Genomic DNA, 22,122 nt, shown 5'->3' with positions numbered 1-22,122 from the left:
TTCATAGCATCAATCCATTCTCTTTTCTGAATGGCTTCAGCATATGTTTTTGGTTCTTGGGGTAAATTATCAGTGCTAATCAAGCAAGCATTCATTTCTCCCTTTAGTTCAGCTGTCAACATGTCACCATCTTTCTCAGAGTAAGAACAGACATAATCTTGTAATTTAGCAGGCTTAAAAGTCTGTCTATTAGATCTTCTTAGGCCTGTATTTTCAGCAATATGTTCATCAGTATGTTCATTACTTTCAGGTTCAACATCAGGTATGTCAGGGGTAGGTGCAGTATTTTCATTGGTTTCTCTTATTACTACAGTGTCAGACTCAGGAATGACCACAGGTGTATAGGAGAAAAGGGGATCATTATGCTGATCAGTATATGGAAATATGTCCTCTTTAAACACAACATCTCTAGATACAAAAACTACTTTCTTGTTCAGGTCATAGAGCTTATAGCCCTTTTGGTTAAGAGCATAGCCCAAGAAGATGCATTTAGTAGCTCTAGAGTCAAATTTAGATTTATGAGGCAATATATTTGTAGCAAAACAAAGACATCCAAAAGTCCTAAAGTGAGAATAATTAACAGGCTTATTGAAAAGAGTTTCATAAGGGGTCTTCCATTCAAGAACAGAAGTAGGAAGTCTGTTAATGATATAAGTGGATGTCAGTATAGCTTCAATCCAGAACAATTTAGGCAAATTAGCCTGAAAAATTAAGGACCTGGCAACCTGCAGCAGGTGCTTATGCTTTCTCTCAACAACACCATTTTGTTGAGGGGTGTAAGTACAAGTGGTTTGATGTATAATGCCTTCTTCCTTAAAAAAGGTTTGGCATTGTTCATTAATGAATTCTAAGCCATTATCAGTTCTAACTGTTTTAATCCTTTTTTCAAATTGAGTTAGGACCATTTTATGAAATTCTTTAATCAAGGAAAAGGTTTGAGATTTTTGATGCATAAAGTAAGTCCAAGTACACCTACTGTAGTCATCTACAATAGTTAGCATATAGCTGCAGTTAGAGATAGAAGGCTCATTGTATGGACCCCATAAGTCCATGTGAACAAGATCAAAACAAGCCTTGGAGTGAGAATTACTGAGCTTAAAAGGTATTCTCTGCTGTTTGGCCTGAGGGCAAATATCACAAGGAAAATTGACCTTTTCATTGTTATTCACTAATCCAGTTTTGACTAGTACATCGTAAGATAAATGTCCTAGTCTTCTATGCCATGTCTCAGGTTGTAAGATGGAAGCTGCAAGTCCAATGTCACAGACTTTATTCAATGTTCCTTCTATGTGCCTTCTGTCAAAGGATTCAGGTATCAGAACATACAATTTTTCTATTATGCTAGCTATGGCAATGATATCCTCAGTCTTGAGGTCCTGCACAACACAATGTGATTTAGAAAATTTGAAGCTAATAGGAGAGTTATCACATAATCTACTGACAGAAAGCAGGTTATATTTCATGTTAGGAACAAACAAAACGTTTTCAAGCATAATTTTGTTCCCTATTTTCATGTTGCCAGTATATTTAACTAGGTGCTTTGTACCATCAGCCAATTGTACATAATTTCTTATGTTAGGAGCCTTTAATTTATCAAACATGGATTTATCATTACACATATGTGCTGTGGCCCCACTATCAATAATCCAAGCATTAGTAAGGATATATTCATCAATATTATGTTCAAGATACTTACCAGAGAAATCATAATTTTCTCCATTTGTATTGTATGTTTGTGATTTGAATCCTTCAATCAGTTTCTGGAATTCAGTCCTTATCAGCTCACTTACTGTTCTTTCATCCATAGCGTTATTTGCCTTCTCATTCTCAGTTCTGGTTACTGCAGCTCTATTCATGGTTTGTGCACCCTCTTTCTTTTGTTCCAAGAATGGTTTGTACCAATCTGGATACCCAATCAGTTCGAAACAACCCTCCTTCATGTGGCCATTCTTTCCACAGTGTTTGCAGATTTGTGTTCTCTTGTCAACAGGATTTCTTTTTCTCTGAAAATTCTTTATAGGTTCGGTTTTCTTGAAGGCTTGCATGGCCATGTTTGGATTTGTATATGTTTGGCCTGAATTAACTTGCTGCTGCTTTTCCACCCTGAGTACCATTGCATATGCTCTATTGCTATCAGGTAGCGGATCCATTATCAGTATCTGACTTCTGATGTGGTCGTAGGATTGGTTCAATCCCATGAGAAACTGCATGAGGTTATCATTGCCTCTGATTTCTGCGGCTTCTTTTGCAGCTCCACATGTGCAAATAGGCGTATGCGTGATGCAGGCGAGTTCATCCCAGAGTTTCTTCAATTTTCCATAGTAATCAGATACAGTCATCGTTCCTTGAGAGGTAGATGCCATTTCGATCTTGATTTGATATTCCAGAGGGCCATTGCTTTGCCCATATCTGTTTTCCAATTCTTTCCATAGTTCTCTAGAACTATTGGCGTACATAAAACTCTCCACAATATTTCTAGAAATGGAGTTGTGAATCCAAGAGGCCACCATTGAATCTGCCTTTACCCACTGTTCGAGTTCTTTGGGATTGTTTTCTGGTTTTTGAATTTCTCCATTAATGAAGCCCAGCTTCGATTTAGATAATAACGCCAGCTTCACTGACCTGCTCCAGGGTATGAAATTGGTTCCATCAAGTAGTGCTGATACGAGCCCCAACCCTGGATTATCTCCTGGTTGAATCTTTAGGGCTTCTTGTTCTTCAACCATTTCTTTTCTTTTGATTCTTGTATGTAAGAATTCTGATATGTAAATTTAATCTTCAAGAAATCAGAGACCATCAATTGATGGCTCTGATACCATGAAAATTTTCACAGCGGAAGCTCATGACGAGAGGAATTCTTGAATCAGTTTTGAGAAGCAAGAAGAGAGATCTGCTCTTTCAAGAAAGGAACAGTAATTCTGTTATTGTCGTTGTGTTCTGGACGAAGGCTAACGGCGCCTTTTATAAAGGTTTTAATACAACGGTAAGAAGAAAACGTGCTTCACTAAAAGAAGCGTTGAAGGAGAAAAACAACAGGAAAATGAAATGCGACATCAGTAAGAAAGGCAACTAATAAAATCGCAATCCACAGATTAAAAGCGGGTTCTTGTCCAGCGACAGCAAGGTTCCATCTTCTTCTCCAAAGGAAGCTTATAACCAGACTTCAATGACAGCAATAGTAACAGCATGTTCTGCAGGTACGATCTCTCTTATAACCAGACTTCAATGACAGCAATAGTAACAGCATGTTCTGCAGGTACGATCTCTCATTTTTACACTCATCTTGCAAACTCCGGCCTTATCCTCCAGCCCAACAAAATCCCGCCCCCCATTCTTCATTTCGTCTAGTTAACGTGTCAAATTCTCCGACGATGGCAGCACCCTTCCTCCATCTTGGGTGGGTAGACCTCTCAGCCCTAGCAAAAACCAGGTCATCTTCCCTACGAGGCGAAGGCCTCTACCGAGTAGGAAAAGCTACTCTCAACCAAGGTTCGTACAACGTATCTATATCCAAGTCCACAAAACCTTCAGCAAATACGAGCTCACAATATTTGGTAATATATCCTAGCCTACCGTGTACGTAAGAAAAGATAAGGAGCCTTTCATACGTAAGGTGCAATAGCACTTACTCGACCAAAGTACTATGGAATTTTAGGAAACTTTTCAAAGGGAGATTCACATCAATGAATACGAAAATATGAAGCATGGAACCGGATGCACGTCTATCTCCACCCATGTCCATCACGGTTCTCGACTAGACCAGCAATCCCAAGTGTTCATTTTGCTCAGCGGGAGATCATGCACGTGTATGAAGAATTAACACCAATTCAGATCCACCTGCAACGGATTCTTATTCTCACCGATACTATTGAAAATACTCATGTTTTTCTCGAAGCTCCACGAGCACCCTTCAAACGCCTGATTCCGATCAATATGTGATTGAATCGAAGGAGGAATCTCGCCCCCGCCAACTGGACAAGCTCCATAACCTTGATTGGGCTTAGCATCCCCTTTATGGACGTATTGAGCGCCTCAAATTTAACCGGCTTATTCGACAGCGAATGCCCCACCAGGCATAGCTGAGATTGCTCCAAATTTGACCGTCATTACCCCTCCTAAACCACTAACCCTGTTCCTCATCCTCATCAAAGTTAGCGGTCATCTCATTTCTATTGATGTTGGATCACGTGTGATAGAAAAGACTTGGCCAGTGTTGAGATGAAGATGCATGATGCTGCTGCAATCACAGCTTGGGATCCTGGCTGAGCACTGCAGTTGCGAGGAAGACGCGTGTTTTTTGAGAATGCACTTTCAATATTTATATCACGCTTATATAAGTTACACATGAGGAGCAGATGTGCACAACACGTGAAGTTGACATGGCATAGTTTGTTAGTTTGTTCAATTTTCTGTTTTTCTGTTCACCGTCCTCTTCCTGTATTTAATTGAGGAGCAATTCCTCAGTAATTCAACTTTCATGTCTATGTAAATCAAAATTACAGCAACATACACCCTTGAATTCTCTCCCATGGAGTTCACATTACAATTTGCACTAATTACTCCTTTTAACAGTCGACGTTGTCCCTATGTGTGAGAGCCACGACCAGAAGTCTCCTACGACTGGATCCTAGACAGGCCTCCGAACGCCTCCAAAAGATACCTAGAGAAATAACATACATAGGAACAAACTAAGAAAGGAATGAAACTACAACAATGAGAGCTAACCCTAGCCAGCAACCAAGAGAAACCTAAACTCAATAACCAGAGCACAGAACCTACTGCATCTATTTATGACACCGAACACAAAATAAACTTGGAGAAACCAAGCAAGAAAAACGAGAAAAACAAAAACGAAAGAAAATAGAAACAAAACATTGAAAGAACCCCCTGTTGCCACTCCAAAGCCCAACTGTCAGTAGTGTCTTGTACTGTCTAAATAGGGCTCAACTCCTTGCCCAAATTAGGGGTGGCAATAGGGCAGGTCTAGAGCAAATTTAGGTGGACCCGAGACCTGCCCCTCTAACTCAGAGGAGGACTTAAGACCTGCCTCGCCCTGGTTATTTTCAAACCCCACCCTGCCCCTGTATAAAACCCACTAGGGCGGGTTTGACTCGATAGACTCTATTATTTTATTTTTATTATTTATTTTATAAATATATATAAAAAAATTAGAATATCAATTATAAATAAAACTGTTCATGGCCTAACACAAATATTCAAGGCCAAAAAATAAACTCTCAAGTATAAATGAATAATTCATAAAAGCAAACAAACAATTTATAGCAATTATACATTACTAACAATTTCTTCATTTTGTCCTCATTAAGTATTGTGAGATAATTTTTTAATTTATCAATTATTGAACAAATACCTAATAATAAACAAATAAAATGATACAATATTTTGTTAGTATTTATTCTATCAAAATAAAGTAAAATAATATATATTTGTATATAAATATAAATAATAAAATCGGGGCGGGTTTCCGCCAGGACCAAGCCAGGTCCAGCCGCCCTGCTTGTAATTTTTTAAACCCTAACCCATCACATTATGGACGGGTTTTTGCCGAGTCCAGATCCGATCATTCCTAGCCTAGATAAAAGTGCCGTGACGAGTCACTAATGAAAGAGAGACACACACAAAGTAAGAAGTTGCGAACAACTTAAAATCTCATGGAGGAGACTGTACGACTCTCATGGGAGAGAAAGAAAATTTATTGGTCTAATAAACTCCATCTCCTATCAAATTATTATCAATTAGTTTGAAAACATAATTGTATATACAGTAAAACTTTTATAAATTAATAAATTTTTTAAAATAATAAAATCTTTCGGTTCGACTTGGGCCTTTGTAAAAACTCATCAAATTCGATAAGATAATAAAATAATAATTTTTCAAAAAATTTCTTTATAAATATTAAGTCCCATTAAAACTCTAAATTAATAATTCATAAATATTACAATTATAAATATTATGGTAATTTGCTAAAATATGAAGTCTGTAATGCTTTACACATTTGATCATTCATGATTGATTTTGCGATGCCATTCAGATGAAAAGACATGGTTGGGTGTTACGAATTATTTTATTTTCATATTGAGATTTATATAGTATATGTTTTTATTCATCATGCATGAATATATTTAATTGGCTATAATAGTTATTTAAGTGCAACGACTTAATGTAAACTTGCGTATTTAAGTAATTCCAATGAATTGATGCATACGTCCATAAATATAATAGTTAATTGTATACAATAAATTAATATTATAAATGAATATACTAATTACTTACAAAGAATTGATTGATACATGAATATAATCAATGAAACATATATGAATTCATTTATTTTTAATACATATGTACTAAATTTGCTAAATCTAAAAAGTCTCTCTTTTAATTAATAAAATATTAAATTAGAGGGGGAGATCCTCAGTAGTGGTGACCCTTTCACTCTTCCACGGACTGATACATGTACCGAATGCTCATACGGGAAAGTTGGCTCCTCGGTCTGGTTGCTCCAAGAAATCCTTTCTTTCTCGTCCACTCAGGGGAAGATCTAGACGAATTGGCCAGATAGGCGGGCACCCAAGGGAAAGATTAGTGTTGATCGACAGAGTTATCCGAAAGCGAAAAGAAAAAAGAACGAGAAAGCTCGAGTCCCTACGACGTATGTACTAAATTTGCTAAATCTAAAAAGTCTCTCTTTTAATTAATAAAATATTAAATTATCGAATATTAATATTTTTCTAAATTAATAAAATTTTATGGTCCCAAAATTATTAATTTATAGAGGTTTTATGGTACTAATATTTCAGTGATAAAAACACAAATAATAATATAAAATTTAATGTTTTCATAGCTAATTATAAACGATACATTTATCATTAAAAATATGTTATATACGTGGATCGCATGTCATCCTGAACTTATGAATATATAAACTAAATCAAACACCCTCTAAAGTATTTGAATAAGATTGTCTTAGATATATATTTATAACTACAGCCAATCACCGACATGCTGCATATAATAATTAATAGTGATGAAGTACTCAACTGTTTTCTTAAAAAAGAACAGCAAGACGACTTCGCCTACGCCCTCCAATTCCGTTCTCTGAATTTGGATCTTTTCTGCGCTGTTCCTAATTTTATGCAAAGGAACATTTCCACGAAATTGCAGAGTTTGGCATTTGCAGCACCAACTTCTCTGCATAAACTCAGTCAATGAAGAACCACTGAAGAATCCCCACTCTGCGCCCTTTCTCTTCTTCATCAATCATCATCTACTACCTTCAGATCCCTCTTCTCACATCCCATTCTTGTTTTTATTCCAACCCTTTTTCACAACTTCACTCCCAAATCAGCTAATATGATGCAGGAGATTCCCTCCGAAGTCTTGGGCGAGATACTATCCCGCCTGCCCGCCGAGTCTCTCCTCCGCTTCAGGTGCGTATGTAAGGCATGGCGACGTACAATCGACGATCCGATTTTCATCAAATTGCATGTCCACCGTCAACTCCTCGAGGCCCACGACTCCTCCAGTGGCGTAGGCCAGCTCATTCTTAGAGGTGACCTCGATGCTCGGCTTTATTCTTTACCTATGGAATCCCTTAATTCGGATGGCGCGAAAAAGGTTAAAGCAGCGTTTGTTAAAAACAGCCCATTGGAGAGTTATGGAGAGGCAAAATCACCGGTGGGCTCGTGTAATGGTGTTATGCTAATTTCTCAGTCAAAGGGAATTAGTTTCTTGTGGAATCCATTAATCAGGGAGTTCCACAGATTGCCACCACTGAAGCTGGTGAGCAAGAAATCGAGAGGTTTGTATCATTCGGTTAGCGGGCTTGGCTATGACTCTGCTGCTTATGACTATAAAGTTGTGAAAATTGCCCAAGTATTCGATCCTAGAGACAGAAGTTTTAAGTCGGAGACGGTGGTGTACAGTCTGAAGTTGGATTGTTGGAGGAGGATCAAGGATTTCCCATATAGGATTTCACGGTTGACTGGTGGAATTTTTCTGAAAGGTGTATTGCATTGGATTTCAAGTACAATGCCACTGAAATGCATGGATGACCTGATTATTGGGCTTGATCTTGGGACTGAAGATTATCGTCTGCTGTCATTGCCATCCAAACTCTCTGGAGTGGAGAAGCCTTCTGCAAAGCATTTAGGTGTGCTGGGCGGATGCTTGATCCTCAGTTGCCACTATCAGATAGAACGTTTGGATGTGTGGTTGCTGGAGGATTATGGAGCAGAAAGCTCGTGGATTAAGTTGTTTTCAGTTGCAGCAATGGATAGTATTGGTGCGGTGGAGACTCTGAGGCCTATAGCTTATTCGAAGTGCAAACGTCAGGTTCTTCTCCAGCATGATAAAAAGGAGTTCCTCTGGCTTGATCTTGGGACCAGATTGTGGAAGAAGATCAGGATCGATGATCGGCCCACCACCTTTTCTTCTCAGTTATGCCTGGCAAGCCTAGTTAGAATAAACGTTGGTGTTGGGGATGGAGGATGTAATAGTGCACATAGACCAGCAAGAGAAAGAAGGTGCAAAGTTAATTAGAGGTAAACTACTATAGCCAGTTCTCTTATTTTTCTGAGATTTGGAAGTATCTCCACTCTTTCTTTGGCTGATTTTAAGAATGTTATGCACCAAAAATATAAGAAGCTCTATGCGTACCCTGAAACAAAGAGATAAAGTTCCATAGACCAAAGAAGTGGATTATTTATGTTGATTGTTGACTTGCCTAGTTGGAATGCTTAATTTGCATGATTGCTACATGAGATATGCATAAGCTTTAGGATACTTGTCAAGGACACAAATCAAAAGAATCCTTTTAGGTAAGATGGTAATGCTGGTATGATTATTTCCAAATTTTTCTGATGTGAATTTTAGCAGAATAAATGATAAAGGATAAATCCCAACTAAGGTAGAGAAGAAACTGGTGAGGTATGGATTCATACAGTGCAACGGCTTGTAGATGTAACTCTGGGATAGTGTACATGCACATATGGCTAGGAAAGCAAGTGGAAGAATGATTAGTTGGTACAATAAATAGAGAAGAAAGAGTAGGACATCTTGCATCAAGGGGCAAGGACAAAATTTCCCAGAGCAAAAAATCAATTCATTGGTAGTTGGAATGCCCTTTAAAACATTATTAGCAGAAACTCTATGATTTATGTGCATATGAATAATCTAAAGTACTCTCGTGTTAATATACAGGGTATGAACTTAATAAATAATATTCAGAGACTTAGACTAGGAAACATTTAGTATGGATACTATATATTAAATGTATGCTAGATGGTGAATAATATCCGATTAAGCCGAAAAATGTATCGAATTATTTTTAAGTTATTGAATATCATACAAGAAAATATACTATTTTATAGATCTATTTATTGTTAAATAGTTTTCTCTAAGTTGTGTAATAATTATAATTGATTACTATAGCTAACATATAAAATAAATTTCAAACATAATGAAAATACAATCATATCAAAAAATTATGTTGAAATAATATGCATTTCACCGCCGATTTTTGTATTTGCATTTTATCCGTATGTCTCGGAATCCTCATGCCACACATTTTCATAATCTAGGCTTATCCTTATAAAACTCCGGATTATACTTGAATTAAATGTTGAGTAGTTTGTTTCCCTTATGTACCTAACTAGGCTTTCAATATAATAGTGGTAGTATATAGGCTACTAATGGTTTATTTTGAAATAAACTTGTGTCCTATCTTTCGGAAATCTTTTGCTTTTATGATTTGCATAGCAATTATCGTAAATGACCTATTGGATGTGATGCAGTCGCAGATACACTTTTTGTATCTTGTTTACTCTTGATACCTGAACTCTCATGAACTGAGCATTTTTCTGCATACAAGCTTCTCCTCATACACATTGGTCCCTTCACTTTTATTCGTCCATGATCAAGGACTTGTCATCATAATCATTAGACATGATTAACCCTGACAACTTCAATAGATAAGGAAAACATTAGTTCTTCTTCTTTCTATTCCCCTCGAAATGTTTAAAGCTAATTATATAAGTAGAGCTTGGTCTCTAGTCAATGTTCGCTTTTTTGAATCTAATCATCTTTAGGCAGTCAGCATACAAAAATTCCACGTTTATGAGTACTTCGGCTTTGACCTTGGTTTTCTTAGGTAAAGATAAACTTATGGGCATTTACATTTCAATTGTGCACTCTCGTCTGCAGGCTTTCTATCGCTTTTGGTAAACTGACTTGATTGCATCTCTCTTCTGAATTTTGCGAGCAATTTCTACTTCATAAAGTGGAATCAAATTTGGGATTTTGGTGGATTTTGGTTGGCTCCTTCCTGATTATAGAACTGTATATTTACATCCATTGTACTGCTGGCCATGTATTATTGCTTGGTGCTATTTGCTTAAAATGGTTGTGATGAAGTTATATTTTTTTCCAGATGATGTGGTTGTTTTTTTCCGCTGCCTTAACTTGACATTCTCTGCTACCTCAAGGGCATGCGATAGTTGAATTTCTGTTTTGTTTCTCTTGGTTTGATGGGTTACAAACAGTTCCAATAGCCTTTTAGAGTGTGTAAGACAAACCGTTACTGCAGGGTCTATGCTGAGCTTATTGTGCACAATATGACATAAGATTTGTTGAGAACTATCATTTGGCTGGATTCAAATCGCCATTCAATCACTAGGTTACGGTTTACATGGAAATCACGTGGTCGTTACATTGGTGGGGCAGAATGTTTCTGCATAAGTTAGAAATGATGAAACAGTAGTAGCTTATTCTCTTTCAGGAATAGGAACCTCTGTTGCCTTCAAACACGAGTTTTGGGACAAGAAACTATGTAGTCAAAGAATGTAAGAATTGCTATATGAGAATGTTAGATACACCATCAACAACACTGAGTGCTAACTTCGAAAGATATGACCAATTCGACAATTGCTTTAAATAGTTGGTCAATAACAGAGGATAATATGAACACTATGAGTTAGCTTCTTTGATTTTCTTGGAATAATATATAACAATATTTGAAGGCTGAGATATGATATACAAATACTCAAGATGCAGTCTTACTTGGCAACAAGATAGCTTTCGTCCTGGTCTGAAGTGCATAATATGGGTCTTATAGTACCTACAAGAACAATACATTCTATGTAAAAACTTCTCCGAAAGCTTTTCTGTTTTCAGATGCCAATACAAATTTTATAGTATATATACATCGTCAAGACAGATCTACCCACAATATATAACTCCCATTATCTGCGTATCCTTAAGCACCGTCGCGATAGGCTTCGCACTTCTACACAAGTACTCCTAATTTCCTTGCTGTGGTAAGGATTTTTATATAAAATAAAGGGTCAATAGTTTTGGCATAATTACAAATATGATCTCGTTGTTTGAAAACTTACAAAGACCCTTCTCAAATGAAAAATAATTATGTAGCCCCTAGACTGTGAAATGAACATTACTATTTTACCCTTGTTCAATTTTTTTAAGAATAAAAAAATTTGAGGGTGGGTAAAATGAATAATCTAGAGGGAATATTAGTTCATAAAATTATTTTAAAAAATTATAAAATATATATAAAATTCTAATTTGTAATTCAAAAGATATTTTGGTTAGTTCATCACAAAAATTGGATGGAAACATAACGGAATGAGCTCGTTGTTAGACAAACGTTAAAATTAGGAAGGTATTTGTAATTTTTCAAACAACGAGGAGGAATATATAATTATGTCAAACTTTAGGAAAGGTGATTGTAATTTACCCTATTAAAAACGTTGGAGCAGACTATAAATGGGAGAACTAAGAGGCATCTTTTACGGTCTCTCAAACTCATCAATGGATACTCCACTCTCATGGCATGTCAACTCAAAAATTTGCCAATTGATCACCATAATTTGTCATGGCTATACTCAAAGGATCGCGTGGTACGGCCTGGAAACGCGCTAGCGGAAGCAGGAATTTAAATGCATACAATAAGTAAAAATTAAAGCGTAAAACAACGAATTCAAGGGATGCGCCATTGGAGTTCTCAGGCTTTTGATGTAATATGAAAATTACGCAACAATAAAGAATTAATCATATGATGCTATGGTTGAAAATAAGAGGAGGAGCATAACTGTAAAATCGAATCTTACCTCTTAAAGTTTTACGCTTTCAATAGGGCAACTTTGTCGAAGTTGTCCACTCGAGATTCCAGCATAGAAATCCTTCAAAGATGATCCACAATACACCGGAATAAACGAGCCCTTGATCCCTTTGCTAGAAGGAATCAAGATCAAAATCTCACACTTGGTGAGAAGAGAGGGGGCGGCCGAACATGATGATGGAGGAGGAAGAATTTTTGTCCTGTATTGCGTAATGAATTATTACCCTAATAATTATACACAATATATATTTATATACTTTGAATAGATAAACAAGAATGTGTCTAGATACATTCTATTATCTATAAGACAACTCTTCAATCCATTCCAAATGGAGAAGAGTCTAATTATGACCAAACTAGTACTTTCAAAAAATACAATTCTTTGGTCAACTTTTCCTCCATCAATTTTGCTAGTGGGCCTCAATAAGTGGGCCAATTTTATGTAAAATAAATTCAAGGCTCAATGAATTTTCATTAAATTCAATTTAATAAAATCCTTTTAATTGAGGCCACTAGGTATTTAATCCAATTAAATACTCAAATTCAAATTGTCTCTTATTAATTAATGAAATCTAATTCATTAATTAAATAAAGACAAGCAAAATTTAAATTAATCCAGGCTATCCATCCAAATGAACCCCCATGTTTAACTAATCTAATTACTTACACCTTATGGAATTAATCCCTTGTTCTTTCTCGGTGATTTGTGTGTGACGCTTTAGGTTCACCTTTCAGCTAAAGTTGGGCTAGTGTCCAACACTAACGATTAATTAAATTCAATTTATTAATACCCTTGACAAGGAAACTCACTGCCATGGTGGTCGTTCAGCAATGGTCTATGGCACTAGAGACTAGGTGAATGTCCCTGTGAACATTTTGGCTCTCGAGTCCATATGGTATGGTCTTTTCATCTACCATCTCCCTGCCTTAGTTTAGGACATGGAATTTGGTGTGGGTTCTCATTTTAGACTAAGCATCTATGTTAATACTTGAGATTGCATAACGCCAAGTTTCTCGACATAGCAACCTCTTTTTCCTATTCGATCAACCATTGTGGCTACAGGTTCATAAGGCGTGGACCATCTCCAAGTGCATAGGAGATACCTCTATCACATACTGACAAGAACGGATCCTCTTCTTGGAATTTACCATCCTGGCTATATACTCCTACTACACTGGACAAGGCTTATGATGATCATGTTTGTGACACAATGACCTTTCGCGCAGATCCAAGATACAACTATCGTCTGCACGTGATTGCTGTGATTTCTCAAGTCTGAGTACTACTCCCATACTATCGGAACCGGTGATTCGAGTCATACCGACCAAGCCCTCGAGGTTTCAATGTGATGATCCCCATGAGTCAGTTCAGTTAGTTGATCACCTTGTTAACTAATCCAATGAAATTGCATAGACGTCCAATGTTTGTTGCCGATGAAACACGGCACTCATCCAATGACTGCAATACTCAGTGCAAGTTTCAGTAGGACTCTCGATGCCCAAATCTCGAGGTCCTTAATTTGAAACGTTTCAAATCAACCCTCAGAAATTGGTTTCATAGCCGCCATCCAATGTGCAACCCAACTACATGGGTTATTAAGTGGTCTATGGACATCTGTTGTGATGTCAAAGCAGTGCTTAACGTAATTGGTAAGCACAACAAACACATCTATTAGAATAAATATTTACAATATTTGTTGGGACAATATTACTTAAATAAAAATTACTTGAATGATTTAAAAACTCGTCAATTTAATTGACTTTTTGATTATCTATTCCAACATATAGATGTTAGCAGAAACCAACATATAATTGAATGGAAACAGATGACACGAAAGTTAATAAATTATAATCACTTTTTGTATGTGCGTATGGACCCAATATCAATTTTCTCTGATGCTTCTCTTGAACAACACAAGATCCATTGCCTAATTTGGATCAGAATTAGTTCAGTAATGGTTCGATTTTCTGATATATATAAATTGTGAATTTACACGTATTAGATAAAAGGTTCAATTATACTTAGACTTCTTTCCAAAATGTTTAATTTATATTTCACTCAAAAAGTATTTAAATTTATATTTACACCCTCTTTCAAAAATTAATTTACACCTGATCTTTTTCTATTATGATTTACCTTATCTCTTTCTGTTATGATTTAAATGAAAAATATTAATATAAATAAAAAATTAAATAAATTTTTAATTTTGTCCTCATTAAATATTTTCATATTTATTTTTGTACTTATAAAAAAATAAATATAATACATATAGAGAGAGTGAGGTTAACATCATTATATTTTTCTTTAATAAGTATAAAATTATTACATAAACGTTAAATGAGGAGTAATAAAATTGAAACTTTATGCAATTATTTTTGCCTAATATCAGTATTTTTCGTTCAAATTCTAATAAAAGACACTTATGTGTAAAACGTGAATTTTTTGAAAATATGTAAGTTTAAATTAAAAACTTCTCCGGAAAAAGTAAAATTTGACATTTTATGAGGTTTAAGTGTAATTAACCCTAAATAAAATTCAACAACGCTAGGGGTAGCTTAAGCAAAACCAACAAATACATACATGAAGCAAATCCTGCACCCATCCCGGTTGAAGCGGATTTTCAAGTATTGAACGAGTCCCACGATGGTTTCAAATCTTAGTGGTTTTGGTCTCATATCGTTTTTATTTTTATTTTGTATATATTCATATAAAAGATATTTGTACATCAATTTTTTTATGATTTCGTATAATTCATAAACTTAATATTTTATAAATTAAAATAATGATATAAATAGTTTATAAACCACTTAATGTTTAAAAATAACTTATATTGAATGAACACGGACACAATACGATATGAACACGATACGGCTATATATGATATAGGGTAAATTAAAACCGCATCCTTTGAAATTTGGCATAATTATAAATATTTTTTCGTTGTTTGAAAATTTACAAGTACCCCATCAAATAGAAAATAATTATGTAGCCTTTAAACGGTAAAGTGGATATTACTGTTTTATCCTTGTTATTTTTTTTTTAAAAACAAAAGTTATTTGAAAAAATATAAAAAAAGTGACAATGGGTAAAATAAATAATCTAAAGGCTATATAAGTTCACAAAAATATTTTAAAAATTTTTAAAATATATATATAATTATAATTTATAATTTAAAAGAGCATTTTGGTCGGTTTATCACAAAAATTTGATAAAACCTTAACGAAATAAACTTATTTTTAGACGGATGTTAAAATCAAGAGAGTATTAATAATTTTTCAAACAACGGGATATTTATAATTATGTCAAACCTCTATTCTATAATATATTTATTCATTATTATATATATTCTAAATTTTTCATAAAATTAAAACATATTATCAAGACAAAATATAAAATAAGTATGTCTCACACCCACATTTTTAACCAAATACGGTCAAAATTATACATAATCAATTTATTTTTAGAAGTACAACAAAAAGAAATTAATAATTCAAATAAATTAAAAAATCACTACCATCTCTAAAATTTTGTGATTTCGTTCCAAAACTTTTAGTCTGATATAAGTGAATAATTTTTTTTTTACCAAGCCTGAACTTTTTTTTGTTTAGCAGACAACTCAAATCATTTTGAAATTATATAAATATAAAAAATTAAATATGTCCGAAAAATATATCAAACACACCAATAGGAGTGTGCGTGACATATCCAACATCATGTCGTTTTTTTCCTTTTTTGTTTTATCTTTCCGAACAGATAGATGCCACATCCGACGCGTGTTCAGGCATGCCCATATCCGATACTACATCAAGTACTTTTTTGAAGTTCCGTGCATTATAGTAACTAACCCATATTCCAATTTTTATGTTTTAAAGCCTAGAACATGCACATATAAATTTAAAAAAAAAATAGCAACCTTTCAATAATACACGACATAAACTACAGTAGTATTATTTTTTGAAAAAATATTAACTGGATCCAACCCAATGGGTCCTGAGTTTTGATCATTGCCATCCCTACATAAAGCTCCTACAAAATAAACCTGTATAGGTCACCCAAAGTTATAATCATTCGGCTTAAATGGCTCTCAATCAAATCCCCAGTTCTTGGACCATCATGACTATAAGTACATAAAACGAAAGCTGCATTCACATTACAAACGCCAACAAACACATTTGGCTAACTTCTCTACATTACTGTAACATGAACTGCCCTTCAGCAAGCCACAAAAATTTGATGACTTCAGACATATTTCAAGTTTTAAGATGAATCAAACGAGTGTTTCCGCCATCCCTACATCACTCAGATAACAGGCTTGTTTAATGAGCTCATTCAATTGAAAAAACTGACATAAATTCAACATTGAGAAAACTGCATCAGCTAAACTCAAGACTCGTACCTTCGTATTGGATCAATATCAACAACTTTAGCACTTAAATAAAACATGTGATTAATTTGGATAAATTTTGGAACATCCTCTTTTTCAAGAAGGCAATAACCAACTTTAATTATAAAAAAGGAAGAATATTAACCACCGGTATTTAGAGAAAGTATTCTTCATATAGCACAGAATGCACCAAGCATGAGTGAAAGTCATGCAAATCACACATGAAATGGTAGATCACGTGGCATCAAATCAATGAACACTAACATTATTTCAGGAGAAGCAAAATCCAATATATGAAAAGAAAAATTATTAGAGGAAAAGAATGGACCAAACAAAAAAGTGAAGTTGAGATAAATGAGCAAAAGAGAACAGATCATCAATGACAAAGGAAGTTAGCAAATTACTTGGTAATTCTACGAGATAGCCATGAAACCATCTGGTGTTTGGAGCGTTTGGATTAATAGCTTGGACTGGATTGAACCAAAAAAGTACTTCTTTACCCATTTATTTGTTTCAACTGCTGAACCATTCTGCCAATACTAGGTAGGCCTCATATTTGCTTAAAGCCTTAAACACTTGATCTGAGCACCTCTGCCTGATCAAAACCAAGAAACAGAGACCAATCTAGAACAAAAAAGTCTAACATGACAGAGCAAGCCACCACTAATACCATAAACAAGAAGGGCCATCCCCCTAATTATCTGCAGTAAATATAATAACCAAAGAAAAAAGAACCCGTGTAGGAATCGAAAAACACAAACAATCCTTCAAATTTTTCAAAATAATTCATAAGATTCTCAAAGAAACATATCCAAAATTTAATTCACTAGAGTTTTACAATACAATTGGAAACTAAAGCAGCAAACCAACAAATATTGCAACTCTTGTTCTGTTTACTCCCAAACACCTTCTGATTAAAAGTCAAGCGGACCTTAAAACCCTAGCTTAGTGCGGCGCCAATGCCTGCGCTTCGCATTGTACCTGCAAGCATGGAATATACACCGTTTCCGTTCTAAGAGACCGTCAATATTAAATAAAAATAAAAATTAGCAAGAAATAAGAACAAATATACCTGATTGTGTTATCGGTACGCATCCGGATCCAATAAGGAATAGGTCGATTCTGTCTCTGCTTCTTCGCCAGCTTCTTCTTTATCCTCAACGTTTTGTGCGACGGCTGTAAACAATTACATTAATCTTTTTCCCACAAAAAAGACAAGAATAATTGCAAATATTCATTCAATCACCAAAACAGTTCTCTTCACCACAGAGAGAGAGAGAGAGAGAGGGAGACCTACCATTTTGGCAAAGGGGAAGTTCAAAGTCTTCTGAGAAGCAGAAATGCACGTTTTGAGGGGAAGTGTAAGGAAACCCTAGACGGAGATTGATGTTGTTCTAATGTTTGGGCTTAACCAAGACATATGGGCCAATCAGCTGCTGGCCCATTTCTCTAGCGCTTTATGGAAGCCCAAGAAATGAATGGTTCTAATTTTATACGGTACATTGCATCGATCTATTCCTTATTGACAATATTTTTACTGCAATTTGTAATATAATACGACTAAATTTGTATTACTCATTATTTATCAAAACTAATTATTTTAAATTAAAGATTCATTTGTTAAATATAAAACGAAAAACTCTTACGTATGACAAAATATTGCATTTTTTGAATAGTTGTGCAATCAATTTCTTCATAATTATTTGTAAAATCGAATTGTGGATTTTCAATCGCAATAATATTATTAGATATTGATATTTGATATGTTTATTAAAATTTATAATATAATTGCATACTGTCAATTAATTAAAAAATATTCTGAATGGTCACATATGATTGCAAGTTTTGACTATTTTACAAAATTCTTTATGTTTTTTTTTAATTTGTTTCTCATTAATTTGAAAAATTATAACTTACTAAATATATTTTGAAAAATTTATTTCTATGAAAAATGTGAAAAGTTAAAAATATAAAACTAGTTAGTAATACATAGTACAATTAAATCAATAATGGATTTAGACAAATGAATAACAAGTTGGATACCTTTAAGACTTATCATCAACCATATAAGATTCATGGTGCAATCTAATTTTATTAAGTTAAATTAAAACATGCTTAATATATTTTTGTAAATTTAAGTCTAATAAAAATATGGAAAAAAAATAGAACATATGAAAGTAGTTATATGTAATCAATTTGACGAATAATAAATTTAATTAAATAAACTTTAGGGTTAGACCCATATAAGACCTATCAACAACCAATATAGGAATCATCCCAATCCACTTAAAATATATGACCAATTCATTATCAACCCATTTAAAACTTATCATCAACCCATATAGAACCTATAATGAACCATTATTATAATTTATACCAATATGAAAATATCTTTCATCATTTCTATTATATCACTGAACTAACTTTTGATAAACTATTAGAAAAGTAAACATTAAGTACCCATTTAAAACCCAGTAGAGCCCATAATTTATTTAAATTTATTTTTGAATAAAATCATATTAGATCCATATTATAAAATATTAAACCCAATCGAACTCAAAACTAGGTTGGTGAGGTGGAATGGATATTGCCACCCATACTTTTTAAGATTAGGAAAAGACCCATTTCGAGAAAATTGTAATTTTGGACCCAAAGTATAGGGTGGTTTGCATTAATAGTCTCATACTTTTTGAAATAGTCAATATAAGTCCACACTTTAAAAAAACATCGAAAAGTTAGTCCCACCGTAAAAAAACTGTAATATTTGGGACTAACTTTACAACGTTATTCTAAAGTGTGAAACTAATTTTGCAATATTCTTCTAAAGCGTGGGACTAATACTGAAACGGTGGAACTAACTTTGTAGAGTTTTTCCAAAATGCCCACTAATATTGACTATTTAAAAAAATATAACTAATATTGCAAATCACCCTACATTTTAGGACCGTAAGTGAGATTTTCTTGGTTCCTTTCTATATTTAAATTTTGCACACGTGTCTTTGATAAGGCGTGACCTCGTATTATCTAAAGTTTAAATATATTGAGTTGTCCTTCTTTTGACCAATTAGGCCTTTATATCAAACTTCTTCTCAAATCTTTATGAAATATTTTTTTGAGTCATGGGTTCAAGTTTCAGTAGAATTGTTTTAACAACAAGCTAAACATTAAGGCAGGGTACTCAAATATATGAAAGAGCAACAATATTGGTGATTTGATACTCGAAAAAGTAATTTCAAGATTTTTAGAAAGAGATAGAGTGGGTGCTATTTGAGTAGGCACATGAGGTTTCAATGTTGAAATGCTTAGTGAATTTGATTTGAGTGAAACAAAGGTCATGAGATTCGGGGTAGCTTCGATGCTAAAAAAGTATTATTGAATGAAAGACGAGAAAAATCTATAATTCAGATATCATCTCTGTAAGCTAAAAAGTTGGTGTGCCCAGGGAGGTGTTATGAATGATAAAAAAAGGAAAAATTTTAAGTTAATAAGGTTTTTACTTAACATTGTGCATGAGGAGCTTGTTATGACCATTAAAAGGCTTTTTCAATGTGACAAACATATTGAGGATAATAGAGATCAAGAAAATCTAAAAGTTGAAAAATGTAAACTGTTTCATGAAGATTTACGTGAAGAAAGGCATTGATTTCAAGTTGACGAAAAAACCAATTTTTTGTTAGATCAACAAGTGGGATGATGCGAACGATTGTAAGTTTGGTAGAAAGGATAAAGTTGTCACAATTGTCAATGCCAGATGACTAATGATAATCTTTTGCAAGTAGAGCTATTTCGTAACCACCTAAACCAATTTGAGACTTTTTAGCATTAGGTTGGAGTGGAACAAGCGTCCAAGCTTGGTAGTGATAGAAAACTCTAAGTGCTCATTTGGTTGTATTTTCAATGAAATTATTTTCACTTTTCACTATTTGGGTAGTTGGGATTTTGTTTGGTCAAGTCATTTTCATTGAGAATGCATTCATATTTTAATATTGAATTTTTTGAAATTATAGGTCACATGGATTGGCCATACTTGTCTTATCTTGTCATATGTCTTTTCTTGTTTCAAATCTCTCCCAACTATTTTGGTCAATCCTCATAATTAATTTCTGTCACATCAAAGATACATATATCTATATTCTTAATTCCCACACCTATATACCTATATTTGGAAATAACTAATGCAAACATATTCTCAGTTTTCGCACGGAAACCAATAAAATATTTTTATACAAATACAATTGTTAGAAACTAAAAATGAAAATGAAACACAACCAAATGGGCTCTAAGCTTGTCAAGCAGAGGCTGGCGCCAATGAGGAAATTTCTTTGCTTGTGAGGAAATGTTGTTGGAAGTATGGGATATGTATTATGAAGTCGAGGCAAGAGTAGACTCTTTATCTTTAAGACAATATTTTCCTGTTTTGATGCTAACGGAAAATGATAATTTGTCTCCCAAAATACGACTTACAATCTCAAAGTAGCAGCACACAAACTTTGAGAAACGATGAACCAAATAATTTTTTGGAACTCTCTTAATAAAAGACAATATGCTTTTATTGCTAACATATTGAAATGCTTTGAAATGCTTTCTATGTCGAATGAAATGAACTTATAAAAATGAAGTGAATAGGGGAACTTATTTATAAAAGATGGAAAGGTATCATTTAATGGATATGTCCAATCAGAAAAGATGCTTTAAAAAGGTTATAACCTTTAATTTGAATGGATGCATCATTTCAACCAAAGGACATATCATTTCATTGAAATGGACGCATTCTTTCATCTAAAGGGTGTCACCCAATGGACACATCATTTCAACCAAAGGAACACAAATATACATAAGTCATCATTCTTAAATGGTGAGTTAGATTAAGAGATCTACATGGAACAATATGAAGAGTTGTCATTCCTGGCAAAAAAAAAAGGAAGAAGAAGTTGTGCAAACTTGTATAAGCATAAACAAGCTCCTAAACAATGACATACAAAATTTATCGAAACAATATTGTCAAGGCTTCAAGGTCAATGAGTGTAATAAATGTGTCTATGTCAAAGGCACTTCCAACTCCTTTGTTTTAGTCTATCTATATGTAGATGACATGTTGATAAAAGAAAAATTACATTTTTTCGGTTACCAAGAAAGTATTGACAAAATATTTAGATACGAAAGACATAAGGTTTAACTAATGCAGTATCAGAGATGAAGATCTCTAAAAACATCTGATAACCTTGTCTTATCATATTTTTATTATGTTGAGACTGTACTTAGAAGATTCAATATTTATGACAATTCACCTGCTAAGACTCATGCGATCAAAATCTATACTTAGCAAAGAACTAAGGTGAACAGAAATGTCAAATTCAATATTCAAGAACGATTAATAAATTAATGTAAATCGTAAAATACACTCATTAAGATAATGCCTATTCAATCAACAAACTGATGTCAAATTGGATATTTGACACCAAAAACACTTAAGTCCACAAATGGTTTTGTATTCACCATTGGAGGTGGTGTTGTGTCTTGGAATTTCTCAAAATAAACTTGTATAGCTCGTCTCGATATGGAATCAGAGTTTATAATTTTAAA

The 22,122-nt window shown here is 34.1% G+C and overlaps 2 protein-coding genes and 1 long non-coding RNA gene across 5 annotated transcripts; 1 reads left to right on the top strand and 2 right to left on the bottom strand.

Annotated features, from left to right (window-relative positions):
• Window positions 1-7,061: 7,061 nt before the first annotated feature.
• Window positions 7,062-10,901, top strand: LOC105166381 (F-box protein CPR1). 3 transcript variants are annotated; one of them, XM_011085719.3, is made up of 2 exons: window positions 7,062-8,561; window positions 10,604-10,901. In XM_011085719.3, exon 1 carries the CDS (start codon window positions 7,372-7,374, stop codon window positions 8,557-8,559), a length of 1,188 nt encoding a protein of 395 aa, XP_011084021.1. In that variant the 5' UTR covers window positions 7,062-7,371; the 3' UTR covers window positions 8,560-8,561; window positions 10,604-10,901. The 3 variants fall into 3 exon arrangements, with proteins under 3 accessions (XP_011084021.1, XP_020550855.1, XP_011084020.1); XM_020695196.2 differs by lacking the exon at window positions 10,604-10,901 and adding an exon at window positions 10,448-10,597 and having other exon boundaries at window positions 7,063-8,561; XM_011085718.3 differs by lacking the exon at window positions 10,604-10,901 and adding an exon at window positions 10,222-10,446 and having other exon boundaries at window positions 7,063-8,561.
• On the bottom strand, window positions 10,888-13,713 carry LOC148787529 (uncharacterized). The gene is made up of 2 exons (XR_016066529.1): window positions 12,144-13,713; window positions 10,888-11,134 (listed from the first exon to the last, which is right to left on the bottom strand). It is a non-coding gene; the product is annotated as an uncharacterized LOC148787529 (long non-coding RNA).
• A 3,566-nt stretch (window positions 13,714-17,279) lies between these two features.
• On the bottom strand, window positions 17,280-17,989 carry LOC105166380 (large ribosomal subunit protein eL39). Its single transcript, XM_011085717.3, has 3 exons — window positions 17,837-17,989; window positions 17,612-17,715; window positions 17,280-17,520 (listed from the first exon to the last, which is right to left on the bottom strand). Exons 1-3 carry the CDS (start codon window positions 17,837-17,839, stop codon window positions 17,472-17,474), a joined length of 156 nt encoding a protein of 51 aa, XP_011084019.1. The 5' UTR covers window positions 17,840-17,989; the 3' UTR covers window positions 17,280-17,471.
• Between the last annotated feature and the right edge of the window lie 4,133 nt (window positions 17,990-22,122).

The sequence above is a fragment of the Sesamum indicum genome, linkage group LG7, assembly GCF_026168435.1.
Source record: "Sesamum indicum cultivar Baizhima isolate 11 linkage group LG7, ASM2616843v1, whole genome shotgun sequence".
NCBI classification, from domain to species: domain Eukaryota; kingdom Viridiplantae; phylum Streptophyta; class Magnoliopsida; order Lamiales; family Pedaliaceae; genus Sesamum; species Sesamum indicum.
This window is presented reverse-complemented; position numbering and strand designations above follow the sequence as displayed.

What these genes read in the sequence shown, in the direction of transcription:
- LOC105166381 (XM_011085719.3), top strand. Translation starts at nt 7,372, where the DNA reads ATGATGCAGGAGATTCCCTCCGAAGTCTTGGGCGAGATACTATCCCGC.
- LOC105166380 (XM_011085717.3), bottom strand. An exon ending in CGTACCGATAACACAATCAG is followed by an intron (nt 17,521 to 17,611) that starts GTATATTTGTTC and finishes CCATGCTTGCAG; the next exon opens with GTACAATGCGAAGCGCAGGC.